Below are 24,047 nucleotides of genomic sequence, written 5' to 3' on the forward strand. Positions count from 1 at the left end.
CCATTTTCTTGGAGAATCTTATGTTGATGTTTTATGATATATTTGCTCTACCTAAAGTGTGGTATCATGCTCTAGTGGATGATCTCAGATTAATGTTCCAGGAGATCATTAACAAAGGCAGTAGGCCATTAATTTGTGATAAGTGTTCTGTCAAAAGCAATAAGCCTTTTTTGCATTTGTAAATGACCTGGCAAAGTCAGTAGGCATGATTCTGTGGGCGTGAACTTTTGGGAGCCAGTGGTGAACCCAATGATGAAGCATGCCACATCTAGAGTGGGTGACAGTTCTATTAAAAAAAAGGGGGGTCGCCCATCCCTGCTCTTATTAGAGTGGTGCTGAGGTTTGGCATGTGATCCCATTGTTTCCTTACACGTATGATGCAATGCCCGAGGGGATACTTGTAGGTCAGAAGATGTCACCCACACCTTGGCCCTACTCTTGCCATTGTCCAAGTGGCATCAATCCCAGTGGGGGCTGGGGAGGGAGAGGAGGGTGAGTTGGGGGGAGGGGGTGAGGGTACTGTCCCAGAATTGGTTTTGTAGGGGAGTTCCTCACTTCCATATACACACCTGGGTGTACCATGAGCTTTGACCAAGGGGAACAAAGATTCTCCCATGTTGGATGTTTGCAGAGTAGGGGATTGTGGGATTGTTTAGAGTTGAACCCCCAGGACATTATGTCAAAATGAGTAGGATTGCCACCTGGAACCCTTTCCTTGTTGGTTAGGGAGTCACTCTCACTCACAAGCTTGTGACAGGCACATAGGTGGCACCCCTGGCTACCTTTTTCTGAACACTGCTGGACTGGTGGAAAAGAAAAGAAGGACTGCACCCGCTGAACCAAAGGACTGGAGCTCAGAAGAAGGGCTAAGCCTGCTGTTTTACCCGTGGAGAGAGACCACAAGAGCAGATCCTGCTCCCACTTGAACCCCAGAATGAAGAGTGGACTTCATGGGGTAGCTGTCTAGCCTCATGTTAAGCTCCAGGAATACAAAAGCTGAAGCCTCCAACAAAGATGGAATCCAATTGGATTTACCCTGGATCCCTCTGCATATCGGACCCTAACTTAGAAAGGATGCCCCCTAGAGCATGCAAAAAACCCTAAATGAAAAAAATAAATGAAAAAAGCCCTACAAGAGGTAATGTGCGACCTGGGTATTTATGATGTTGGGAGGCTGAGCCACCCAACGCAGCAGATCTATACATGCTATTTGGCTACAAGCTGTACCCATAGTAGGCTGTACAGGATATTGATGGCCAACATCCCAAGATTGGATGATGTCATGGTGACACATATGGCACGGTTTCTATCTGATTATCCACCAGTCAGCTGTGTTGTGGGATGGGGTAGAAAGGCAGAAGAGTCTCGCTCCTGGAGGATGTTCGCGGAAATCCTAGAGGACCCTGAAGGAAGGGAGGCATTGTCATGGGCACTGTCAGATTATATATGACGATCAACTAGGGCTCTACAACACGCAGAGCTAATGAGTGAGAGGCGATGAAAGCTGTATTGAAGGGAAAGTGTCTGGGTCTGACATGTGGCATTCGGAGACAGCTCCAGAGTGAGCTCACTGTCGGGGAGAGGGCCTTGGCGGAACTGCAGATGGGTGGGCTCTCACAACGGTAGGACGGCCCCCAGGAACAAACACTGTGCAGGCGAATTGGCGACACTTGGGACAGCCTGGATAAATTTCCACTCAAACAGTATAGACGACGTCTACATAGGGAAGGGGATAAAACAGGCCAGTAGCTTGCATGGATACTGAGGAGAGATCAACCCCCACCCCTTACCACCTATTTGGTATCTACTGATGGCACCAGGTTTGGCACTAGGTCTGGTATTATAAATATTTTCCAGCAGCACCTGCAGCAGGTCTATATGGCTGACCACGCTATTACTCTGGGCCGCTTCCTTCCATTTCTGGAGATCCTGCCCCTACTGAGACTGGAACCTCTGAGTGTGGCCAAGGTGGATGTACAATGAACACAGGAGGAGCTTCGGGAGGCACTGAAGATGCTAACAAGGGTGAAGGTGCCAGGGGGGGACGGGTTTCTACCAGCGTTCTGCGACGGTAATGCAGGCTCTTATCCAGGGCCTGACAGAGGCACAACAGACCAGGATCCTGTCCTCATCAATGAGGGAAGGGGAGATTTGTATGCTATTGAAGCCCGGAGGCGATAAATCAGACCCAGTTGCCTATAGGCCACTTACAATGATTAATTCGGATATCAAGATATTGTGTAAGCTGCTGGCATACCGATTAGCGCCCCACATGCTGTAGTTGATCTATGATCAATATGGCTTTATTCCTGTTCAGCACACCGGTATGAATCTGCAAAGACTGATTCACATACTCCACAAAGTAAAGCATAGGGATGAAGAATTAGCGAATGTATCGATAGATCTGGAGAAAGCGTTCGATAGAGTTGACTGGGTTTATCTATTGGAAGTACTGAAAGCTGTAGGCCCGCAATTCCGATAGTGAGTTCAGTTGCTTTAAGAAAAAACGTGCACAAGGGTATGAGTGGAGGGGAAACCCCTCCGGCACATGGCTGTTGGAGTGAGGAACCCGACTGGGCTGTCCCCTGTCGCCTCTGTTATTTGCCTTGGTTATAGAGCCATTAGCGATCTGGCTGCAGCAGGAGTTAGGTAGCAGTGGAATTAGATTGGGGCGCACTTCCCACGGGATCTCACTATATGTGGATGATGCCCTTTTTTATGTGGCCTCCCCGCAAGACACTCTGCCCAAGCTGTTGCAACTACTGGATGATTTTGGGGGTATCTCAGGTCTCCGACTCAATCAAGCCAAGTCTCTAATATTTTCACTAGCAAAGTCAACCACTCTACCAATAAATAGGCTCCTGAGCCTAAGATTGCGTTGGGAGCTGTCCCACTTTCGTTACTTGAGCATACAAGTGTCACACACAGACACTTAGGTACTCTATTTAAATATGGATCGAGTACTCGCTAAGCTGTGGAACTCAGTCGGCTTCTGGAACACTCTACCGCTGTCTTTAATGGGGAGACTAGCGGTTTCCAAGATAGTGATATTACCCAGATGTATATACATGTTGCAGAAATTACCTTGTCAAATACCCAAGACATATTTTAAACAAATGCAGTCTGCACATGCCTCGTTGTTGGTCGACATAGTAGAGTGGCTCTATGGACTCTCTCCCTGTATTACAAGGAGGGAGATCTTGAAATACCCCAATTTGACCAGTATTACTATGCTGCACACATGCAACGATGGGTTGACGGTGGTGGCACCTGGGAACAGGGCTTGCTGGTGGGAATGGTGACAGCAGAAATTCTGCCTGTGGCCCTAGTGGAGGGATCAGGAATTAGCATGGACCATCCATTCATGGTGCGCCACATGGCACATGTATTGCAAGAGTACATCGAAACGATACTGAAACATGCCCCTTTTTATCGGGAGCTCCCAATATGGATATTATACCTGGTCAGTCAAATGATGGAGCTCATGTCCTTCCAAACCTGGTGAGAGGGTGGGTGCAAGACCATGGGAGACATTTACCTGGCCGAGTACTTTCTTACATATGAACAGACCTGGGATGTTTTCACACTGGGACAGGGGCAGTATCTACACTATGCAGGACTGGCAGATATTGCCCAAAACATTTGGCCCACATACCGCCATTTCCGCAAGCCACAAGTACACTGGACATTCTTCTGATATGTGTGGCAGGCTGACACCTGATAATTCACCTCTAGAGACCCATGAGAAAGGATGCGACCACCCCACTACTTACGTCATGTGAGGCATGGGAAGCAGATCCCGAAGCCCCATTGACAGACAGCAAGTGGCAGCTGATGCTGGGCTTACTCGTACTGTGTCTTCTAATGCCCTGTTTAAATTGATCCATTATAACTTTCTTCACAGGACTTATGTGACTCCAAAACACACTCCACCACATAACTCCCCTCAAACCTGATAAATGCCCACCATGTAATGTCAATAGTGCAGGCTTCGTACACTTGTGAAAACAGGGAAGGCTTGGGTCCTATACTCCCCAGACTGGACCACCCAAACATTGAAATCACTGAAAGGTGCTCAAAAACCTCAGAATTAGTGGTCTCAGGTTTATCGCGAATATTTAAAATAAACCTCCCTTGACACGATTTTAAGGCTTTATACACTCAGCATGGTGGTGCCCCGTGGTCCGGGACTACTGGACGCAAGTGGTGTCGGAACTGCGTAGGATCACGCACATCCACATATGCGACACTTCACTGGCCTGCCGATTTGGATACGTTAAAAAGCCAAAGAAGCGTAAAATGGCCTATAAGTTCTTACAACTGTCCTTAGTGTTAGCTAAACGAAAGGCGGCCATTACCAGGATGGGAAAGCATTCCCCCACAATAGACTATTCAGGAGGAGATGTTCTGGAATGGGTCCTGGCGTAGGATTCACATTTGAAATTGAACAGAAGGGACGACAAACTGATAGACCATCTGAGTGTCTGGAGAGAACTTAGTAATGTCGTCCTTACGCCGGCTGCAAGCTCGAATCCACAGAGGATCATAGTACTGGGCTGTGTGGGGATGGGGATGAGAGCAAAGGAATAGGGCTGATCTGTATGGAAGACAATGTATATGCTCGTAATATCGATTAGGCGAGACTGCCCACTAAAGCACCCTTTCCTGGGAAGAAATTTGGGATTATGATTACTAAAGCGAATCACACCTCCTCTGTCTGTTACATGTCCATATCTATCTCACTGTAATGTAATGCAGCAAAATGTTTTATTATTTGAAAATGAAAAATAGAAGTTAAAAAAACGTGTTAACAAGATAAAAAAAAACGTTGTGGTTTTAATCTACGTTAATAAACTTAGTGACAGAAACGGTCTTAATAGTTACATTATTTCAGTTTTAGGAAGCTTTATTTTTCAATTTAATTTAATATTATGTAATGTTAATATAATTAAAGGTTTACTATTTATTAGGGAACATTTTGACTTTAACTGAATTAATTTATTTTCATTACTGTAATCAAGATTTAAAAAATATTTAAACTTCTCATTTATTATGTAATGTAATTATCATAAATATGCTATATAGCATGCTAAGGCTACTGAAGCCCTATTTTCAATGTAATACAATTGAATTACTATTAACATAATTAAATATGTAAGATGTATTAGAGTGAGAGTTATAACTGGCAATCTATATTTTGAGGGTTAGGATTAGTGAAAGAGTGTAGGGGACAGTAAGAAATATATAGGAGTCATACCTAGGGGATGAAGTGATAGTATCTAGAAATGATGCGTTTGGCATAATGGGCATTTTAATGTCTGTTCAAGACGAAGCCTTATGCATGATATGTCCAACCATATTTTCTAAGCTCTGGTTTAGAGAGACATTACTCTTATTCCCACTTCCTGCCTATTTACAAACGTATGATGACTTCCAGGAGTGATCTTTCTTGCAGTAGTGCCCTCCCAAAGGCAAGGGACCCCATCAGCGTGAGTACTTTCTAGCAATGACTTCCAAGTGGTATAGCTCCACAGCAGTGTGCATTATTTTTCAGCAGTGCCTTAAGATCCCTATTGCAACTGCTTCTTCCAGCAATGCCCGCTTGCTGCTATGGGAACCCAGCAGTCTGCCATGTCTACAGTAGTGCTGCTCTTGTGCTTTAGGACACAGCAGTGGGAGCTTTCACAATGGGGATGCAGCTGGGTGGTGCAACATTTCCCAGCAGTGCCTTCCCAATGGTAAGAGGCTGAAACAGTGGGAACTCTCTCCAGCAGTGCCTTCCAAATGGCAAGAGAGTTCACTCTCTCCAGCAGTCCTTTGCCAGTGGTAAGAGACCACAGAAAGGCGAATGGGCTTCAGCAGTGTCTTCCCAGTCAATCAATCAATCAGCCATTTGTCAAGCGCACTACATACCCGCGAGGGTCTCAAGGCGCGGGGGGGGGGCTACTGATCGAACAGCCAGGTCTTTAGTGTCCTCCAGAAGGTCAGCAGGTCTTGGGTCTGTCGTAGGCTCAGTGGGAGGGTGTTCCATGTCTTGGCAGCGAGGTGGGAGAAGGATCTCTCGCCGGTGGTTGTTCTTCGGATGTGCCGCACGGTGGCGAGTGATTGGTCGGCGGAGTGTAGCTGGCGGTTGAGGGTGTAGAAGGGGAGCCGTCGTGTTGATGTAGGCTGGGCCAGTCTTGTGGAGTGCCTTGTGTGCGTAGATGAGGAGCTTGAAGGATATCCTCTTGTTGATGGGGAGCCAGTGCGGGTTTCTCAGGTGGGGGGTGATGTGGCCGTGTCGTGGTAAATCGAGGATCAGTCATGCCGAGGCGTTTTGGATGCGTTGTAGTCGATTGATGAGCTTGGTCGGGGCTCCCATGTAGAGGGCGTTCCTGTAGTCGAGTCTGCTGCTGACGAGGGCCTGGGTGACTGTCTTTCTTGTATCTGTCGGGATCCATCAGTAGATCTTGCGGAGCATGCAGAGAGTTTTAAAGCAGGAGGAGGAGACAGCATTGACTTGCTTGGTCATTGAGAGCGTTGAGTCGAGGATGATTCTCAGGTTGCGTGCTTGGTCGGTGGGGGTCGGGGCTGCCCCCAGTGCCGTTGGCCACCAGGAGTTGTCCCAGGCTGATGGGTTGTAGCCGAGGATGAGGACCTCCGTCTTGTCCAAGTTCAGCTTCAGACGGCTGATCTTCATCCAGTCGGCGACGGCCTTTATTCCTTCATGGAGGTTGGCTTTGGCGGTGAGGGGTCCTTGGTGAGGGAGAGGATCAGTTGAGTGTCGTCGGCGTAGAAGATTATGTTGAGGTTGTGCTGTTGGTTGACGTGTGCAAGCGGGGCATGTAAATGTTGAACAGTGTCGGGCTGAGGGAGGATCCTTGGGGTATGCCGCAGATGATCTCGGAGGCTTCGGAATGGAACGGGGGGAGGTGGACGCTCTGGGTTCTGCCAGAGATGAAGGAGGTGGTCCATTCCAGAGCCTTGTCTCGGATCCCTGCGGCGTGGAGGCGTGTGTGTAGTGTACGGTGGCAGACGGTGTCGAAGGCGGCAGAGAGATCTAAGAGGATGAGTGCTGCAGTCTCCCCATTGTCTAGCAGGGTCCTGATGTCGTCGGTGGCGGCGATGAGGGCAGTCTCGGTGCTGTGGTTGCTGCGGAACCCTGACTGGGAAGGGTCCAGGATTCTGTTCTCTTCGAGGTATCGGGTTAGCTGTCTGTTAATGATTTTCTCGATGACCTTGGCCGGAAAGGGGAGCAGAGAGATGGGTCTTGAGGTCCTTTGGGTCTGCCTTGGGTTTTTTGAGTAGGGCGTTAATCTCGGTGTGTTTCCAGCTCTCTAGGAAGGTCGCGGTCTCAAGGGAGAGCTTTCTGACATTGCGTAGGTGGGGTGTGATGGAGCTGCTTGCTTTGTTGAAGACGTGGTGCGGGAATGGGACTGAAGAAGCGCCGGAGTGGATTGTGCTCATGGTCTTGATGGTGTCAGGGACTCCAGTAAGTTGATGTTCCTCTAGTAGTGGCTTCTTAATACAAGCGCCCTTTCTCAAGCCGTGCTTTCTTGCTCCTGTAGAACCTCAGCACTGCTTTCCTAATAGAAAGGGGCCTCAGTAGTAGGAGCTTTATCTGGCAGTGCCGTCCTTATGGTGAGGCACCCCATTAGTGTGACTTTTCTCTAGCAGTGCCTTCTCAATGGAAAGAGACCCCAGTCGTGTGACTTTCCTCCAGCTGTGCCTTATCTTGGTGTTTTAGGGTGCCAACTGCGAGATATTTCTCTCGCAACCTTTCCAAGTGTAAGGAATCCCATCAGCATGACTTTCCCCAAGAAGTGCCTTCTCAGTGATATTGGACCTCACAGTGGTTAACTTGTAATGAAATAAGTGCTGGTGCTGTCTTCATGAGCCAGCTTTCACCAGCCCATATCTCCTGTTAGCACCGCCTAAAACATAACCAACTACTAACCATGAATGTGGGGAGAGGAGGTGGTGTAATGACCTGAGCTGCTGACTTCAGAGCTAGGGAACCAGGTTTACATGTTGTCTCAACATCCTGTGCTTCTGGGCAAATCACTTAATCTTCCCATAAATGAATGTATCCTTAACTGGTGCTCATGAAAGCACGGGTGTTGATGATTAAGTGCCGGTGCTGAGCCCCTGAAACCACCGGCTCCAATTATTCACTGGGACTTCATCAGTTTGGGCTTCCTCCGGTAGCAATTCTTTCTGCGGCATAGTTGCAATAGTGTGGGGCTCCCCCCCAGCAGTACCTGGTTAGTGCAACTGGAACCCAGTCACTGTCAGCTGACTCCAGCATTGCCTTCTCTGTGCTGTATGATGGCTGCAGTGGGAGCAGCAGTAGTTGGATTGGTTTGGTCCAGTAATTCCAAGTCTGTCTCTGCTCCTCCAAATTGTTATTTGTCTCACATCCTTGCTTACATGCCCTCTCAAATAAGTTTCTTATTTTCTTAAGATGATTTGGGATACAGTGAGGTGCGATGGCTTCTAATTTGTCTGTTACTATATTTGATAACTAATCTTTTGCAAAATTGGCATTGCTATCTGCCATACAAGTTGGCTTCCTTACTTTTACTTTAAGGGACCTTAGTGAAGTTACCTTATTATTGGTTTGTTTTTTGTTGTTTTATTGTTATAGACCTTTGAAATTGTCTGTGTCTCCATCCACCCACTGATTCCTCAGTCCCTCTTTCATTTCCTTACCTCTTTCTACAGCTCTTTTCTGTTATCTGGTGTCTTAGTTTTGGGTGTCACATGGGGCGGGTGCTACTAGGGGCAAGGAGAGTGAGTGGATTAGCGGCTTCCATATTCCGCAGACTGGTACTTCCACACAGGGGCGATGCAGCTGTTCATAAGGTGCGTACATTGGGTGCATTGGTGGTGCACGAAAGGCAAGCCCGTCTGTGCTCGTCAGAAGACGCTGACGAGCCTTCATCCGACATTCCGGTAACAACATGTTCAGATAGGCAGCTTCTTCGGCTCCATAACCATGCTTTTCTGATACTGAGCTAGACTTGAACCAGGCAGGAGGGCATCAACGCTAGACTATGCCCTCTGTTGTACTGATAAAGTTGGTTTAAGCAGCGCTTGAAACCTCAGGTTGAGACTAAGCAGCACTTTAGAACTGCTGCTGGAGGCCGATCCTGAAACTGTCAGGGCCTGGATGCAGAGATGGTCTGTTGAGCCCCCTTCTTGATTACTTGAGTAGCCATGGTGCCTCTCTGCAGAGAATAATAGATATGAAACCTGCCAAGTGTTTCCTTAAAAGGGTCCTAGTAGAGGGGAAAAACACAAAGTATAATAAAACCTCACTTGTAGATCTCCCTCAGGGGTTCTTCATTAATAGTCATAGGCACTGTTGTGTCCTGGAACACTTTTTACGCGTGTGTGTGTGTGCGTGTGTGTGTGTGTGTGTGTGCGTGCATGTGTGGGTGCGTGTGCGTGTGTGTGTAGTCGATCGACTGTGGCAGGACACATTCCGCCACATTATTATTGTAAACTTTTGATGTGATTGAACTTAAAACTATTTTTTTTTTAATCAGCTGAATGGACTAAATGATTTACTGTAAATGGGTGATGGTATTGTTCTTGTTTCTGTTTTTATTATCTTTAGGTAGAGCAAAGAAACAGCATGTACTTTTATTAGAAGCCACTGCAGCACCCAAGGATGACCTTCAGGAAATTAAAGCACGAACCCCGACGTCACTTGATGACATTCATCTTCAAAATGGCAGCCATGCATGTGTCCCCAAGAAAGATGGCCCTTCACAGAACACCTTCACTAAGGGTATGTTTTGCCTTTTTAACTCAGAGATGAACTGACTTCTGGGGAAACTGGGAGATTTCCATGCATACCAGTCACATTGAAAGACTACTAGGATTGGGGAAGAGTAAAACGACTATCATTTAAGTGCTATGCTCCGTAACAACTATCTTGTGAGGCAGCCTGTCTTGTGATTAACTCTGTCCTAGCTGCCTCTCAAAGTTTGTATGTTAGAATATGAATATCGAACACAAAAATATTGCAAGGCCAAAGTATCTAGGCCTAAAAATTGTGGACAAAATATCATGAAGGTAAGTACATATAAGCAGGGCCACTGGAATTATGTGACATGGAATTACCAAATTATGTGGCAGGATAGACTAGTTTATACAGTAAGCAAAGGCAAATTATGCAGCGTGATGCAGCACATTTTGTGATAGTATTATGCCACTATTTTGCTATAGGAACTGCTATGTGACAAGTCAGTGTTTAACATAGGTGAATGGGGACTCCCTGTGATACTTTAAGGTCTAGAGGAGGGAGTGACAGTCTATAACAAACAATGAGGGGAACCTCTATACTGACCTATATTTCTTTACATCTGAGCATTAAAGTCTCTACAAGGTTACAATTACGATGCTACATAAGAACAAGAGATAATTCATTAAGACGTGGAATGTATATTTGATTTCTTTCATTTATTTTATATCTTTTGCATAACAAATTATTTTTCTTCATTTTCTAGTGATCATTTTATCAAAGTTACAAAACAGTGACATGGTAACATATGTATATATAATTAAAAAATGCATGGTTGGATCATGTCTAAACACAAACCCCTAAGCAATACACATAAAATAACTTTCACTCATTCCTTCATTCATACAAATTCAAACTTTCATACCCATTATTCTAACACTACTGACAATAACACAAAACAGTGAAAAAAAGTGAACATGTATCGTGTCCTTCGATAGACTCCTCAGAATATGGCTAGACCTCGTTATCTTATTTCTTCCTTTTTGTTTTGAGGGTTAGCAGTTTTTAGTGCTCCTTTCCTTTCCTTCTCCAGATTTTGATTTCTGATTTAAACTGAGGGTGTCTGATGCGTACGGCCTACGTACGTTTCGGTGATGTGCTTAGTTTGCTTCACCTTCTTCAGGGCCAACATGTAAATGGACAACAGACAGGTGCATACATACAGTTAAAACCAGGGGGTTTTCATTATCTGTGTCTGCGTTGACACTATTAGGACCCTTTTAGGAAAATAGATTTTATGGACAGTCGTGTCTCTGTGAGGGTAGCTTCCGAAGAGTTTTGGATCCTCCAGATGTATCTGCGGTTAGGATTAAAGGCTATAATGTGAGTTCTCTGGGCCTATGTTATCGGTCATTATTTCTTTGGGACCTATATGCAGAGAAATCTACTCGCATCCATGGGCGCCTCCGGCCGATGTCACTGCCACTGACTTGGTCAGTGGCAGTGACATCGGCCACTGACTTGGTCAGTGACTTGGTCAGTGGCAGTGACATCGTCCGGAGGCGCCCATGGATGCGAGTAGATTTCTCTGCATATAGGTCCCAAAGAAATAATGACCGATAACATAGGCCCAGAGAACTCACATTATAGCCTTTAATCCTAACCGCAGATACATCTGGAGGATCCAAAACTCTTCGGAAGCTACCCTCACAGAGACACGACTGTCCATAAAATCTATTTTCCTAAAAGGGTCCTAATAGTGTCAACGCAGACACAGATAATGAAAACCCCCTGGTTTTAACTGTATGTATGCACCTGTCTGTTGTCCATTTACATGTTGGCCCTGAAGAAGGTGAAGCAAACTAAGCACATCACCGAAACGTACGTAGGCCGTACGCATCAGACACCCTCAGTTTAAATCAGAAATCAAAATCTGGAGAAGGAAAGGAAAGGAGCACTAAAACTGCTAACCCTCAAACAAAAAGGAAGAAATAAGATAACGAGGTCTAGCCATATTCTGAGGAGTCTATCGAAGGACACGATACATGTTCACTTTTTTTCACTGTTTTGTGTTATTGTCAGTAGTGTTAGAATAATGGGTATGAAAGTTTGAATTTGTATGAATGAAGGTATGAGTGAAAGTTATTTTATGTGTATTGCTTAGGGGTTTGTGTTTAGACATGATCCAACCATGCATTTTTTAATTATATATACATATGTTACCATGTCACTGTTTTGTAACTTTGATAAAATGATCACTAGAAAATGAAGAAAAAAATAATTTGTTATGCAAAAGATATAAAATAAATGAAAGAAATCAAATATACATTCCATGTCTTAATGAATTATCTCTTGTTCTTACGTAGCATCGTAATTGTAACCTTGTAGAGACTTTAATGCTCAGATGTAAAGAAATATAGGTCGACAAGTCAGTGTTTATGAAGGGCCTTCCAATGCACAGCAATGTGTTGCTGTGTTTATAGTAACTTTTTCAGTCAGAAATACAATTTTTTTGTTAAAAGTTGCAGATACTGGATTATGTAGCACATCCGGCTAATCCATAATTAAGCGGAAAACACTGTACCGCAGAATCACTTAATTCCAGTGGTCCTGCATGGAAGTATGTATAGGTTTACTAATCGAAATGCTACAGTTACGCAGTGGTGACTCCTCCGTAATGGCAGAGAAGCGTGGCACACTGCCTGGCTCAGAGCCAACAATTGTAAAATAAAACGATGGTCTTGCAATGTTTTATTTCATATTTGCCGACTCTGAGCCAATGGTGTTGGGAGGGGCGGGGCTTAAGCACGGGAGAAGGGAGAAGTTCCACGTGCACTCCACTCCCTAAGTGTGCATATGTGTTTGGCCACCCGTCTCAGGCTGACCAAAACACGCATGCACACTTAGGTTTTCTCCAGCCCAGTTGCATTGAGCAGCCGGGCTGGAGAAACCCCACAGACTCCCTGGTCTGAGCAGGGTGTGTTTCCTGTCTGCTCAGACCAATCCCCTCGCAGCTCTTTATTGGGGGGATTGGGCAGGGAGTCTGTCCCAGGGACTGTTGGGACCAGCAGGCAGGAAGAGGAGAGGCGCTGCGATGAGACGCTGGAGGCGGCCGGAGGCAAAAGGTAAGTTTTATATATTTTTTAATATTGTATTCCCCTCCGCGCAACCCAACCCGCCTCACCACCCTTTGTTTATGGTGGCCGCCACTGCAGTTATGTATCTCGAATATACATACATTCTCAAGGTACACTTATGTGAAGTTTAGTATAGTAAACCTTTACTTACCTACATATAATTACCTTCACGATATTTTAGTCCTCAATATTTTGGCCGCTTAACATTTTTGATTCAATATTCTGATGGAATACCCCTCGGATATACTGGCCTCTTGATCCCCCCAACTCCCTTGTAGGCCAGTCCTCCTCTTCCAATTTGCTATCTCAAAGGGGAGATTAGCCGCGATCTTTCCCACGCCATGCAGACAGCTGTGTCTGAGTACTTCTTTGAGGACATCGACCCAGATCGCAGAAACTATGAGTACTCAGACTTTCAGAGAGGAATTGTATTTATTCTGTACTTTTATATGTTTTATGAAAAGACTGCAACCCCGGAGGGGTGGTTTTTCTGTGCAAACCTTTCAAAATAATTGGTATGTACCTTATATTCAGCAACGCTTATCTGGGCTGCTAAAGTAGATAAGTTTCTGTAGGGCTCGCTGACACCCATCACTGTAGCTAGTGAGGGCTCTGTGAGGCCACTTCACAGTCATACAAAGGCACTGGAGGCACGGGAGACGCTTTGAACGCTGGGGTCCAGGCTGCTGGGGTTCTGCTGGGGTCCTCCTGCTCAGAAACGGGCTCTATTCACCATCGACAAGGCCCAAGCTGAACTGTATCCTGGCGAGGTAGGTTAACCCATCGGTAGAAGAATAAAGACAGATTGTGGTCGGGGAGTGGGTGGCCATTAAATGATGGTCCAAGCCACAAGACCTTTCAGGGCGGAAGAGGAGGAGGAATAGGAATACTACAGTGGAGGGTAGAGGAGCGGAAAAGTGAGGGAAAGATATTTAGCAAAAGACACAGATACAAATAGCGTTAATGAATTGAAAATGGTTTGAGCAAAACATGGAAGCATTCTGTTACATGCCATATTTACCTCGCCTGTATACCATACTCAGAACAAACAGGATCTGGCATCACATCAACCACCGCACACACTGAGGAAAGGCGTTGATGTTATAATCGCAGCGCTGCATCGACTCTAATCTTTGCCTCAGCCGCTTGACTTACATTCACACCTTCCACCCTATCGGTTGCCTCTTTACTATGTCCTGGCCCTTGAGACACTGTAAAGAGATAACTAAAGAACCTCCTGAACTTCTGGCAGAGTCCTTCACCTCTCTCCTCTCCATGCTGTGGTTCGTCCATCATCCAGAGCCGGTCTCGTGTCCCAGTCTTCTGTAACCATAGTTTCCTGTCCATAAACCTTCAAAGCTGAGCAGCCTGACTCAGACTTTCACCCCAAGCCTTTGCACCCAAGCCTATATCTTGTCTGCAGCCTCCGCGTGCCCGGACTGTGACATTTCCACCCGAGTTAGGTTGTCTTGTATTGTGAGATATTATTCCCTTCATTCTCTCTCAGTTCTTCTGCAAATCTTCCTGAACCCTAAATATATACTACCATCATATAGAGTACAAAATATTGTTGTACAATAGTATTACGAGGAGAAGAGCATATGTAGGTAAGTAGAAATTCACTCTACTAAACTTCACATATGGGTCCCTTGATGACATATGTATCTTCAAGGTACGTAGATGTGGAATAGTAAGCCTACACCTATCTGTACATACTTGCATTCATGATAGTATGTTTGCCAATACTCTGCCTTCTTTACATTTGTACAGTGACATCTGTGTGCTCCGTTCTCGGTCAGACAATCTTTCTGAACACTACAATGTGCTCTGGTTCTTAAACCCCCTCTGCCGGCATTTCCACCCCGTCATAGGCCTTTTATCCACCTCTGATGAGCACTCTGTCTGGCCCTCAAATTAAGGTGAAGTACCCCGTGCCTGTCCATTTGTGGCGACCGCGGACATCGTTCCATCTGAGCAGGGACGCCTGTATACTCTCGAGCTTTTGAAAACTGCAGGTGGGTGTAGAGGGGTTCAATTTACTGGAAATCTACAGCATTGATGGGGTCCTGCTAATTGGCTAGTATATTTTTTGTAAATATGCCAATAAAAGAAATAAAAATACTACTCACCAGTCCAGTTTTACCATCCAGTATCAGAATGACTGCATGAATGTGCTCCCCACTCCTGAGTTTTTTCTTAGACATTGCTACTAATGTTTCGGCCAAGCCATCTCTTTTTGACTCCACCGATGGTTGACTAGAATATTAACTTGTAATTCTCAATCCATTCTTTGTTTCCTGAAGAATGACAGAGCTGAAAAGCGCGGAAACAACCCATTCTAGCATCAAAGACACAAACATCAGAGAAGAATTTAAGTCTAAAGTTAGTGGCATCGCATCTCATGGTCCAGGAAGAAATCTGAACCTCCTTTTGTGGAACCATTCCAAAAACCAAAGGCTTTGGACCCTGCACCACTGAAATGAAAGATCCAGCCAGCACTCTTGGATTCTAATCCGAATTTTCATTAGTCTCTTCTGGAGTAATTATTAGACAGACAGAGCTGTTCCCTGACGAGCTGTCATTGTAGAGTCCCTCCACAGGGCTGGAAAAGGAAACATTTACTCGGGGAGAGGTCAAAGTGCAAGGTACCACGTCCGGGGTGTCGGAGTCAGTCATTGTCACTCTAGGACGTGCTACAGCATATGAATTATTTGTGCACGCAGTGCACCCACAACATTTTGAAACAAAGAGATAGACCACAGCAAAGCTGTCCTGGATTATGCCACTGGTCATAAAAAGGTCCCCACTTTACAAATGCATTGTATTTTGCCACTTAACACCAAAGCCTGCCATGTCGTGTCAGCATGTGGTGCGATACGTAGGACAGTGCTGTGCATTCTGGATCTTGCCAAATGCAGATTATAAAATAGCAGAACATGGTGAGGAGGAGATAGCAACATATAATTGGGGCAGTACTGAACAGAATACTGAACGTTTATATGGTACAACCTGTGAAGTAGACATATTTGCAATTTCAGATAAAGGAAATTAAGGGATTTTAGTCACATGCCAAAGTTAGGATTAGAATGCCACAGGTTTAAAGTTGAAAATGTGTTGATTTCAGAAGGATCAAAAAAATGCTACAAAATACACTCATGACCACTGGTATTTCTCCTGCTCAAACTTTCCCACAGCATGAAAGAAACTTTGACGTTGTATATCTGTGAACCTCCAAATATCTCATGAAAAATGAAACAGGAAAAATGTCTCTTCTTGGGGCAGAAGGGCAGGCAAGAGCTTGTTGTAAATATCTGAAATGTTGATCTGCAGTAGTTAATGACATCACCAGCATGTTATTCGCTCCCCTTTGTATTGTCTTGTTCATGCTGGTTTGGTGCTTAGGAGAGGAAGGAGTTGTTGATCAAAACTAACACTTCATACACTCAGGGCAGCATTAGGCTATGTCTTGGATATCATTCTATCCAGTGCTTAATTTGTAAAAAATGAAGTGCAGGTGCTCAAATGTTTGTCAGAGGCCACACCTACTTTTCTCTGGCTCCGCCCACTTCATCCACTGGCTCCACCCACTTACTATATTGGCTCCACCCACATTTTCAACTGGCTCTGCTAAAAGTTAGAGGTAATATATATATCTGGCTGATCCGAAATTTCAGCAAGGGAGCCTTCCTCATAGTAAGGTTTTGATAGGAGGGTCCCTTGCCTTGTGAACATTTTGAAAAAGATTAACTCAAAAGTGCATTTAAAGCACAATGTTGTAATAAATTAGCTAAAATCACTAATGCATTGAAAAGGGACCATTTCAGTGCTGTATGTGCTGATTTGGTGAGAAAGGAGTACAATACTGGGGTAGGGTATGTATGCCATTTTTAACAGTCTATGAATTCTAAGGTACAACTTTTACATAGCTTATGTGCCAAAATGAACCAAAATGTTGTTAAAACACTCTAAACGGAGAAAGTGAACAACATCATGCAATGTACTTGAATTAGTCAGTCATCATGGCACTTCCAGTGGCCGAAGGGGTATGTGATTATTCAGTACACTAGAGTATTTTGTTAGAGAAACAATTGAAAAAAGAAGAGGATTACCAAGTGGGCTTGTTACTATAGCTTAGACCCTGGGGGATAGATGTGCATTTATTAGACACAGATTAGTTAAATAAAATATGGAACTATGCAGTTCTGTATCACACAGACACAACAGATTAGAAAAGAGGCATATATTCCAAATATGACTTTTTAATTCAAGAATTGTATCTTACCAGAAAGCTCAGCAAAATGTAATCTCCACCAAAAGGACCTAGAGCTACCTAGGCCAAAGGAATAGATAATGACGAGGCAGTTTGAATTTCACAGTATTGCAAGTCAGACTCCTAGCTATTAGTGCAAAATGGCCATAGTCAGTCTGTCAGTGCCATACAAAATGTAAACCTATAAAGACAAAATAATGTAACATAAAGCATATAAATACAAATAAATATGTTCTAAAATGAAAAAGCAAGGTAAATCTTATAGAAACAAAATAAATTATATAAATTATAATAAATATAACATCCAAACCAAGAGACAGCTATAAGAAAATATTAAATAAATTGACACTGTCAATCAATGCAAATAAATAACCTATATAAAGTACACAACAATTAAATTTCCCCAAAAGTCCAGTAAAGCCTAACTTTTTTAAAATATTGCAATGACCCATTTTTCAGTTACACTGGGCTAGCATCTATTTTTCTAGAAAAGCCCACACACAGTCTAAATCACTTGTGCATTCCAAATCCTCCTCTTTCCTTGCTTTACTCCTAGTGTCATCAGCTGCTCTCCGCCCTTTTGCAAGCCATGACTGAACATAGGGGATTGGATTGAATCTCTTAAATGGTGGACCAACAAGATTTAAAAACATTAAAGAAGATATTGTTTCAGTCAGCAATGATGCTCTTGTAGATGTGCAAATGAGATTCATTTGAGAAAAGCCCCGCTCACATTCTGCAGTACTGATAGCAATAGTGTGCAAAGCCATCAAAAGCTCCTTGAACTGCCTTTTAATTTCTTTTCCTCCAGATTCTTTATACTCTCTGTACGCACGTATAGTTTCTCGGCTGGCAATGTTGAATCTTTTACACAGAGACTCAATGTCACTTTCACCATAAAGAACAGGTAGCTCATCAGGCCAGTACTGTTTGTATAAAACTTTCACTTCGTTAATCAGCGTCTCATAGTCAGCCTTTTTGTCAGCAGAATTAGTACCGCCTGTAGACAACAAACGATTTCTCAGATTTTCTGCAAGGCTACGAAAAAACTGCCCCTGTTCAATGATTTTGTCAGTGGTCTTTCCTTTGTGCAGCATCACACCCTGGAATATATTTTCTTCCATTGCCTTTTTACACTGTGAGAAATGCTTTCCTTGCCGGTCTACCATTGCCTCAAACACTGCTATTTGCCGACAAATAGCTCGATGGGCATCAATGATTGTAGAATCACGTTTCTGTAACTCGAGTGATAACTCTGATAACTCCTGAAGAGCATCATACATGAGGCCAAGATTAGCAACAAACTGGATAGATGATAATCGCCTTTCTAGGCCGGTGTACATATTTCGATTAGAACTGTCACGGGAAGCATCAACAGCAGCACTAGTAAAATGCTTGTAGAGAGCAGGATAAGCATTCCAAACAGCTTCTACTGTTCTAAAGCTTGATGCAACCCAACGAGTATCTAACACTCTACCTATTCTGCAGAGCTGAATGTCAAGAACTTCTGCACACTCCTTTAGCTCCAAACGGTTTTTAACAGATGTGGCAAACAAAGAATATAGCTTGTCGAGTAAGTTTTTGAAGTGATTTGTAGCGCCAATATCTTTCATGACATCATGAACGGCAAGTTCCAGGCGATGTGCTGAGCAGTGCCAGGCTACAATATTGGGAGAGATTTTTTCTTGCAACCTCTTTATAACACCACTGTGACGGCCAAACATCACTGAAGCGCCATCACAGGCAACTGAAACCAGGCATTTGGAGAGAAAGTCCTCACTTATATTAATAGGATCTTTTTTTAGAGCAGACAGTAAACTACTTACTATGCCGTCAGCTGACAAATCACTCAGCTCAATGAGGTCAACAAAAATATTAGCTGGTGAGTCCATGCCAGGTAGCTGCATTCGCATGTACACAATTAAAGAACTTTTCCTATTTAACGCAGTGCCTTCATCTAGTAAAATACTTATTTTTGGGGAAAGTTCAATAATTTGAGCAAATATCTTCCTCTTCATTTCTGAGGATATGTGGCGTTGTATGTTTGAGCAAGCTACATTGGAGTGCAAAATTCGACCCATATCCAGTCCATTTAACTGGTGGCAGTCTATCTCTGTTTCAAAACCATACGCTGGCCTGTTCCGCTTTGCTTCCTTATAAGCTACACGGAATATTCTGGATGTTGATGACATTTGTAAAGATTGAGCTTTTGCAGTTACTTGCAATAAAGAATCTTTTTTTGCATTTTCTAAGATTTTTAAAGTTGCAAAATGAGCCTTGCTTTGTGCATGTTCTCCAATCTTTTTTCTCAATGATTTTTGCTGTTGTCGTGGATTTGTGCCATATGCCTTCACAGTAGAGTCAGTCCATTCTTTGGACAATTTCATTCCCCTGGATTTCTCAGCACCAAGATCACGGACTTGGCGACACACAGAACAGCCAAGGTTAGTGCCTTTAACAATTAACCACGGATGCTTGCGTTGGAAATATATCTTTTGATCGTGTTTCCAACCTTTAGGAAGAATGCCTTTCCTAAAAACTGTGCCTGAATGTGGTTTCAGCGATAATGTGTCAAATTGTTTGCTAGTGCTTGGAGTTTCCTCTGTCTCACTCTCAGCAATCTCCACAGCATGATACTGGTCATGTCGGAGAGGACTATCTTGTGTCTTTTCTTCTGTAGGTGTGATAACGCTGCTGCTAGTAGTGGTGTCCCTCTCATCTTGTGCCTTCTCTTGCACTTCATCTTCTGTGTTGTTCCCTTCATCCACCGGAAGTACATGGTCTTTTTTAGCTACTTTATTAGTAGGCTCCCCATCGTCTTTGGGCTTAAATTTTGTGAAGTAGCTTGAAATCTTCTTCTGCCCACTGTGCGACATTCTAGGGAAGCAAAGTGAAATAAAACATGCTAGACATGTGCGAAGTGTGATGTCAATTCAATTAAGTAATAATACATGCACAATTATTTTTTTTTGCAGTTTGCTCCAAAGAAATTTATGCATCTGCACATATATTACCATCTACTGTCTACAACTGACTACAAGTATAATCTTACTTTGCCGGGTTTGCCCACCCAAATTCAGACCTTTTGCAGATGAGCACTCACTGAAAAGAGGCACAAAGTCTTTAAAGTTTGCCTCACTTTTAAGCTTTGGCTTCCTGTAGCAGTAGCATGACAACTAAAGCAGGGTAAGGTGGAAGTGTGCAAAGTTAGTTACACACTGTGATTCACAAAAAGTATTCATTAATTGACACTCAAGGCCAGAATGGGAACCCAAAGCAGCCCTGGCAAGTTTTGTTTGACCAGCCCCCATACAGTGCATAGCAAGCAAGCTTAATGACTGCTAGAGATGTTTGCATGGGGGTCATTCTCCCCTCAAGAACATTTTTTGAAGAGAAAAAAACTAAAATGGTGCACAACATATTTAGCTGTATCAACTTTCAAAGCATAGTAAATTGTACACCTAAATGAGGATGTGCATAGCCACCAAGGCCAGAAAGCATGGTAATCTCACAACTTGGAAATGTCAGACAAAGGCACCCAGGCTAGAAATCATGGAAATGTTACACAAAGGCACCCTGGCTAGAAATCATGGAAACGTCAGACAAAGGCTCCCTTACCCTCATCATGCACATTCTCAACTCATATACCAACATCACTTCTTGGTGCAGAGCCTGCTCAGGTGACTGATTGCCATTGGTTTCTTTGCAAGCAAGACCACCACATATTACTTCCCCTTATTTAACCCCGGGCCCAAACTCTATTACTTCCCCTCCTTAATACCAACTCCTCTCTTATGTTTGATGATGAGGGCGGCTCTTATGCGACTTGCAGCTCATCCAGGTAATCTCATACATGATACATCTGCCCTTAGCAGGCAATTCTGGCTCTGAGTCCACTAACTCTCTTGTAAAAAGGCACCTGTATTGACAGGACTGGAGGTGGTCATGGGGGGTTATTAGCACCAAAATCATCCTGTACTGATTCCACTTCCAGGCAGCCTGCAACTGCGCAACAAATAGCTAGTGAGTGCATACTGCTGGCAACAACAAACATGATTGTGCATCGATTCGTGATGATCAAACTAGCCTAAAGCCAGGGCATCAGTAACAACATTTAAGCAGTGTGACTTCCGAACATAAAAAAAGTTAATCTGTAGGCCTCACCTGCGCATTTATTATCCATTGCTATTTGCTTAAAAAAAAAAAAACAGCCCTTAATGTAGTAGTGTAACTTAAGTCAGTCAGAACATTTGCGCATGTTGCAGCTTGCCTGGCACAGCCCAAGGCCGAACCCCCACAGATTTTATGATATTTGAAAAGGAAGCCGAATCCTGCCCTGGGCCTGTAACCTGTACTGATTTCACCCAGGCAGCCCGCAACTGCGCAACAAATAGCCAGTGAGTGCACACACAACAAACCTGATCGTGCATCGATTCGTGATGATTAAACAACTACCCTATGCCAGGCAGGGCATTAGAAACAACAACATTTAAGCAGTGTGTGACGTGACGTCCGAACCACTCTGTGGGGATTGGGGAAGGTGAGCTATGAAGCTCTGAACTGCGGGGCGATCTGATAGGGTGTGCATGGCCTCTGTGTGAGACATGCATTCGGTCAGCCTTAGGTGCAAAGGGTGTCTGTGAGAGGGGGGGCGCCGGGCGGTCTTCAAGATTCGGGGGTGTGTAGCTGCGCTGTGCTGCCAGGGTGGACTCCTGTTTGGTGCCGGTGTGATGGCTTGAGAGTGCCCTGCTCTGGCGCGGGTTTGCTGGGGGTGGTGGGGGGAGGATGGGGGGGTGGGGCTGTTCGGGGCACTGATGTACAATGTGTGCTGCTGGTAACGCGCCTCGTGATGGAGGGGGCGCTGCCTTAGGGTTGGGTTGGTTGGCTGACTACAACCATATTCTCACCGCATTTCCAAAACCATTACTGAGTGAAATGATATGTGATGCACACACGTAGGCATTTACATCAATAGACAATACATTTCCAAATGGCTATACATTTACACGTGAGTACTCCTAGAGAGCTGCAACAGTAGCAGATTTACAGGAGTACTCTTGTAATGTTTTGTTTATTTAAAATAAGCCGAAATTTGATCCAAACGCAGGGCTAAACCTTCAGGGCAAATGTCTATCTTTCCTTGTAATCTAGAAGTACATCTCAAAATCACCATAAAAATACCATTATCCAACGCATCTGAGAAGCATGCAGATTGGTAAGCAGTATAGGTGTGCTGCCAACTCTTTTCTCATTTTACTTTTCGATTATTTGCAGCCAGTAAATTAATGATAATTAAAAAAAAAAAACGTAATCCTGCGCTCGCCTGCGGCCCCCACCGCCCCCAGGCCCTGCCTCGCCTCGCCTCACCTCACCACCTCACTCACCTGCAGTGCCGCCTCAGCTGCTGCCCTGCCTGCCTTATTTCAAATTCGGCCGGCGCCGGCCTACCGTACCCCCAGGGCCAGGCCCTGGCCCACCGCCCCAGGCCATCTTGTCCCTGCGGACCCTGCCTCCTTTTCTCATTTTACTTTTCGATTATTTGCAGCCAGTAAATTAATGATAATTTAAAAAAAAAAACGTAATCCTGCGCGCGCCTGTGGCCCCCACCGCCCCCAGGCCCTGCCTCGCCTCGCCTCACCTCACCACCTCACTCACCTGCAGTGCCGCCTCAGCTGCTGCCCTGCCTGCCTTATTTCAAATTCGGCCGGCGCCGGCCTACCGTACCCCCAGGGCCAGGCCCTGGCCCACCGCCCCAGGCCATCTTGTCCCTGCGGACCCTGCCTCCTTTTCTCATTTTACTTTTCGATTATTTGCAGCCAGTAAATTAATGATAATTTAAAAAAAAAAAACGTAATCCTGCGCGCGCCTGTGGCCCCCACCGCCCCCAGGTCCTGCCTCGCCTCGCCTCACCTCACCACCTCACTCACCTGCAGTGCCGCCTCAGCTGCTGCCCTGCCTGCCTTATTTCAAATTCGGCCGGCGCCGGCCTACCGTACCCCCAGGGCCAGGCCCTGGCCCACCGCCCCAGGCCATCTTGTCCCTGCGGACCCTGCCTCCTTTTCTCATTTTACTTTTCGATTATTTGCAGCCAGTAAATTAATGATAATTAAAAAAAAAAAAACGTAATCCTGCGCGCGCCTGTGGCCCCCACCGCCCCCAGGCCCTGCCTCGCCTCGCCTCACCTCACCACCTCACTCACCTGCAGTGCCGCCTCAGCTGCTGCCCTGCCTGCCTTATTTAAAATTCGGCCGGCGCCGGCCTACCGTACCCCCAGGGCCAGGCCCTGGCCCACCGCCCGCCCCAGGCCATCTTGTCCCTGCGGACCCTGCCTCGCTCGCCTCGCAGAGTCGCACCCAGGTCCGGTCGCCCTCAGGGCGGCTCACCTGCTGAGCAGTGACGGTGTCGGTGAGCACTCGCAGTCGCCGGCCGCTCCCAACTCCGAGTCGAGTGAGTCTCAGTCCCCCGACCGACTCGGCGAGTCCCCCACCAGCAACTTTGGAGTTTGGGCGGGCGAGGGTCGGGAAGAGGTGCGGAGTGCGGACGTGCGGTTATGCAGGGGCGGGCAGACTCAGAGAGAAAATGCGCGTGCAATGCATTTTGCATGCAATCATCTGCGCACGCGTCACCTCCTCTGGCGCGCACAGCCCCAACCCCCGCAGCAAAGCCCTGCCCAGTGCCTGCCCCTGGCCCCTGCAACTAGGCTGCAAAAAGAAACAAAGTTACAATTTCCAACGGCAACTCGGCAAGTCCCGGACTCTCCCGCCCAGGCGGCGCCGACTGGGGCCCTGATCCGCGCCGCACCTGGAGAAGTGGAATTCCGAATTCATTTGAGTTGACTTGACTTCTTCTGTCTTCTTTAACTAGAAGTAACTCCAGTCCAGTCAGTGCCACTGCCTGCCTGGCAGTAATA

The 24,047-nt window shown here is 45.4% G+C and overlaps 2 protein-coding genes across 14 annotated transcripts in view; one reads left to right on the forward strand and one right to left on the reverse strand.

Annotated features, from left to right (window-relative positions):
- Window positions 1–24,047, forward strand: part of LOC147716990 (myosin light chain kinase, smooth muscle-like) — an 828,743-nt gene that overhangs the window by 643,390 nt on the left and 161,306 nt on the right. For all 13 annotated transcript variants that reach the window (XM_086923858.1, XM_086923849.1, XM_086923852.1 and 10 more), the window contains one exon: window positions 9,602–9,775. In XM_086923858.1, coding sequence (XP_086779984.1) covers window positions 9,602–9,775 — 174 coding nt within the window. The remainder of the gene's footprint in view (window positions 1–9,601; window positions 9,776–24,047) is intronic.
- On the reverse strand, window positions 17,614–20,013 carry LOC147716992 (E3 SUMO-protein ligase KIAA1586-like). Its single transcript, XM_086919287.1, has one exon. It carries the CDS (start codon window positions 20,011–20,013, stop codon window positions 17,614–17,616), a length of 2,400 nt encoding a protein of 799 aa, XP_086775413.1.

This window comes from Lissotriton vulgaris, chromosome 5 (assembly GCF_964263255.1).
Source record: "Lissotriton vulgaris chromosome 5, aLisVul1.2, whole genome shotgun sequence".
In the NCBI taxonomy this organism is placed as follows: Eukaryota; Metazoa; Chordata; class Amphibia; order Caudata; family Salamandridae; genus Lissotriton; species Lissotriton vulgaris.

What these genes read in the sequence shown, in the direction of transcription:
- LOC147716992 (XM_086919287.1), bottom strand. Translation starts at nt 20,013, where the DNA reads ATGTCGCACAGTGGGCAGAAGAAGATTTCAAGCTACTTCACAAAATTT.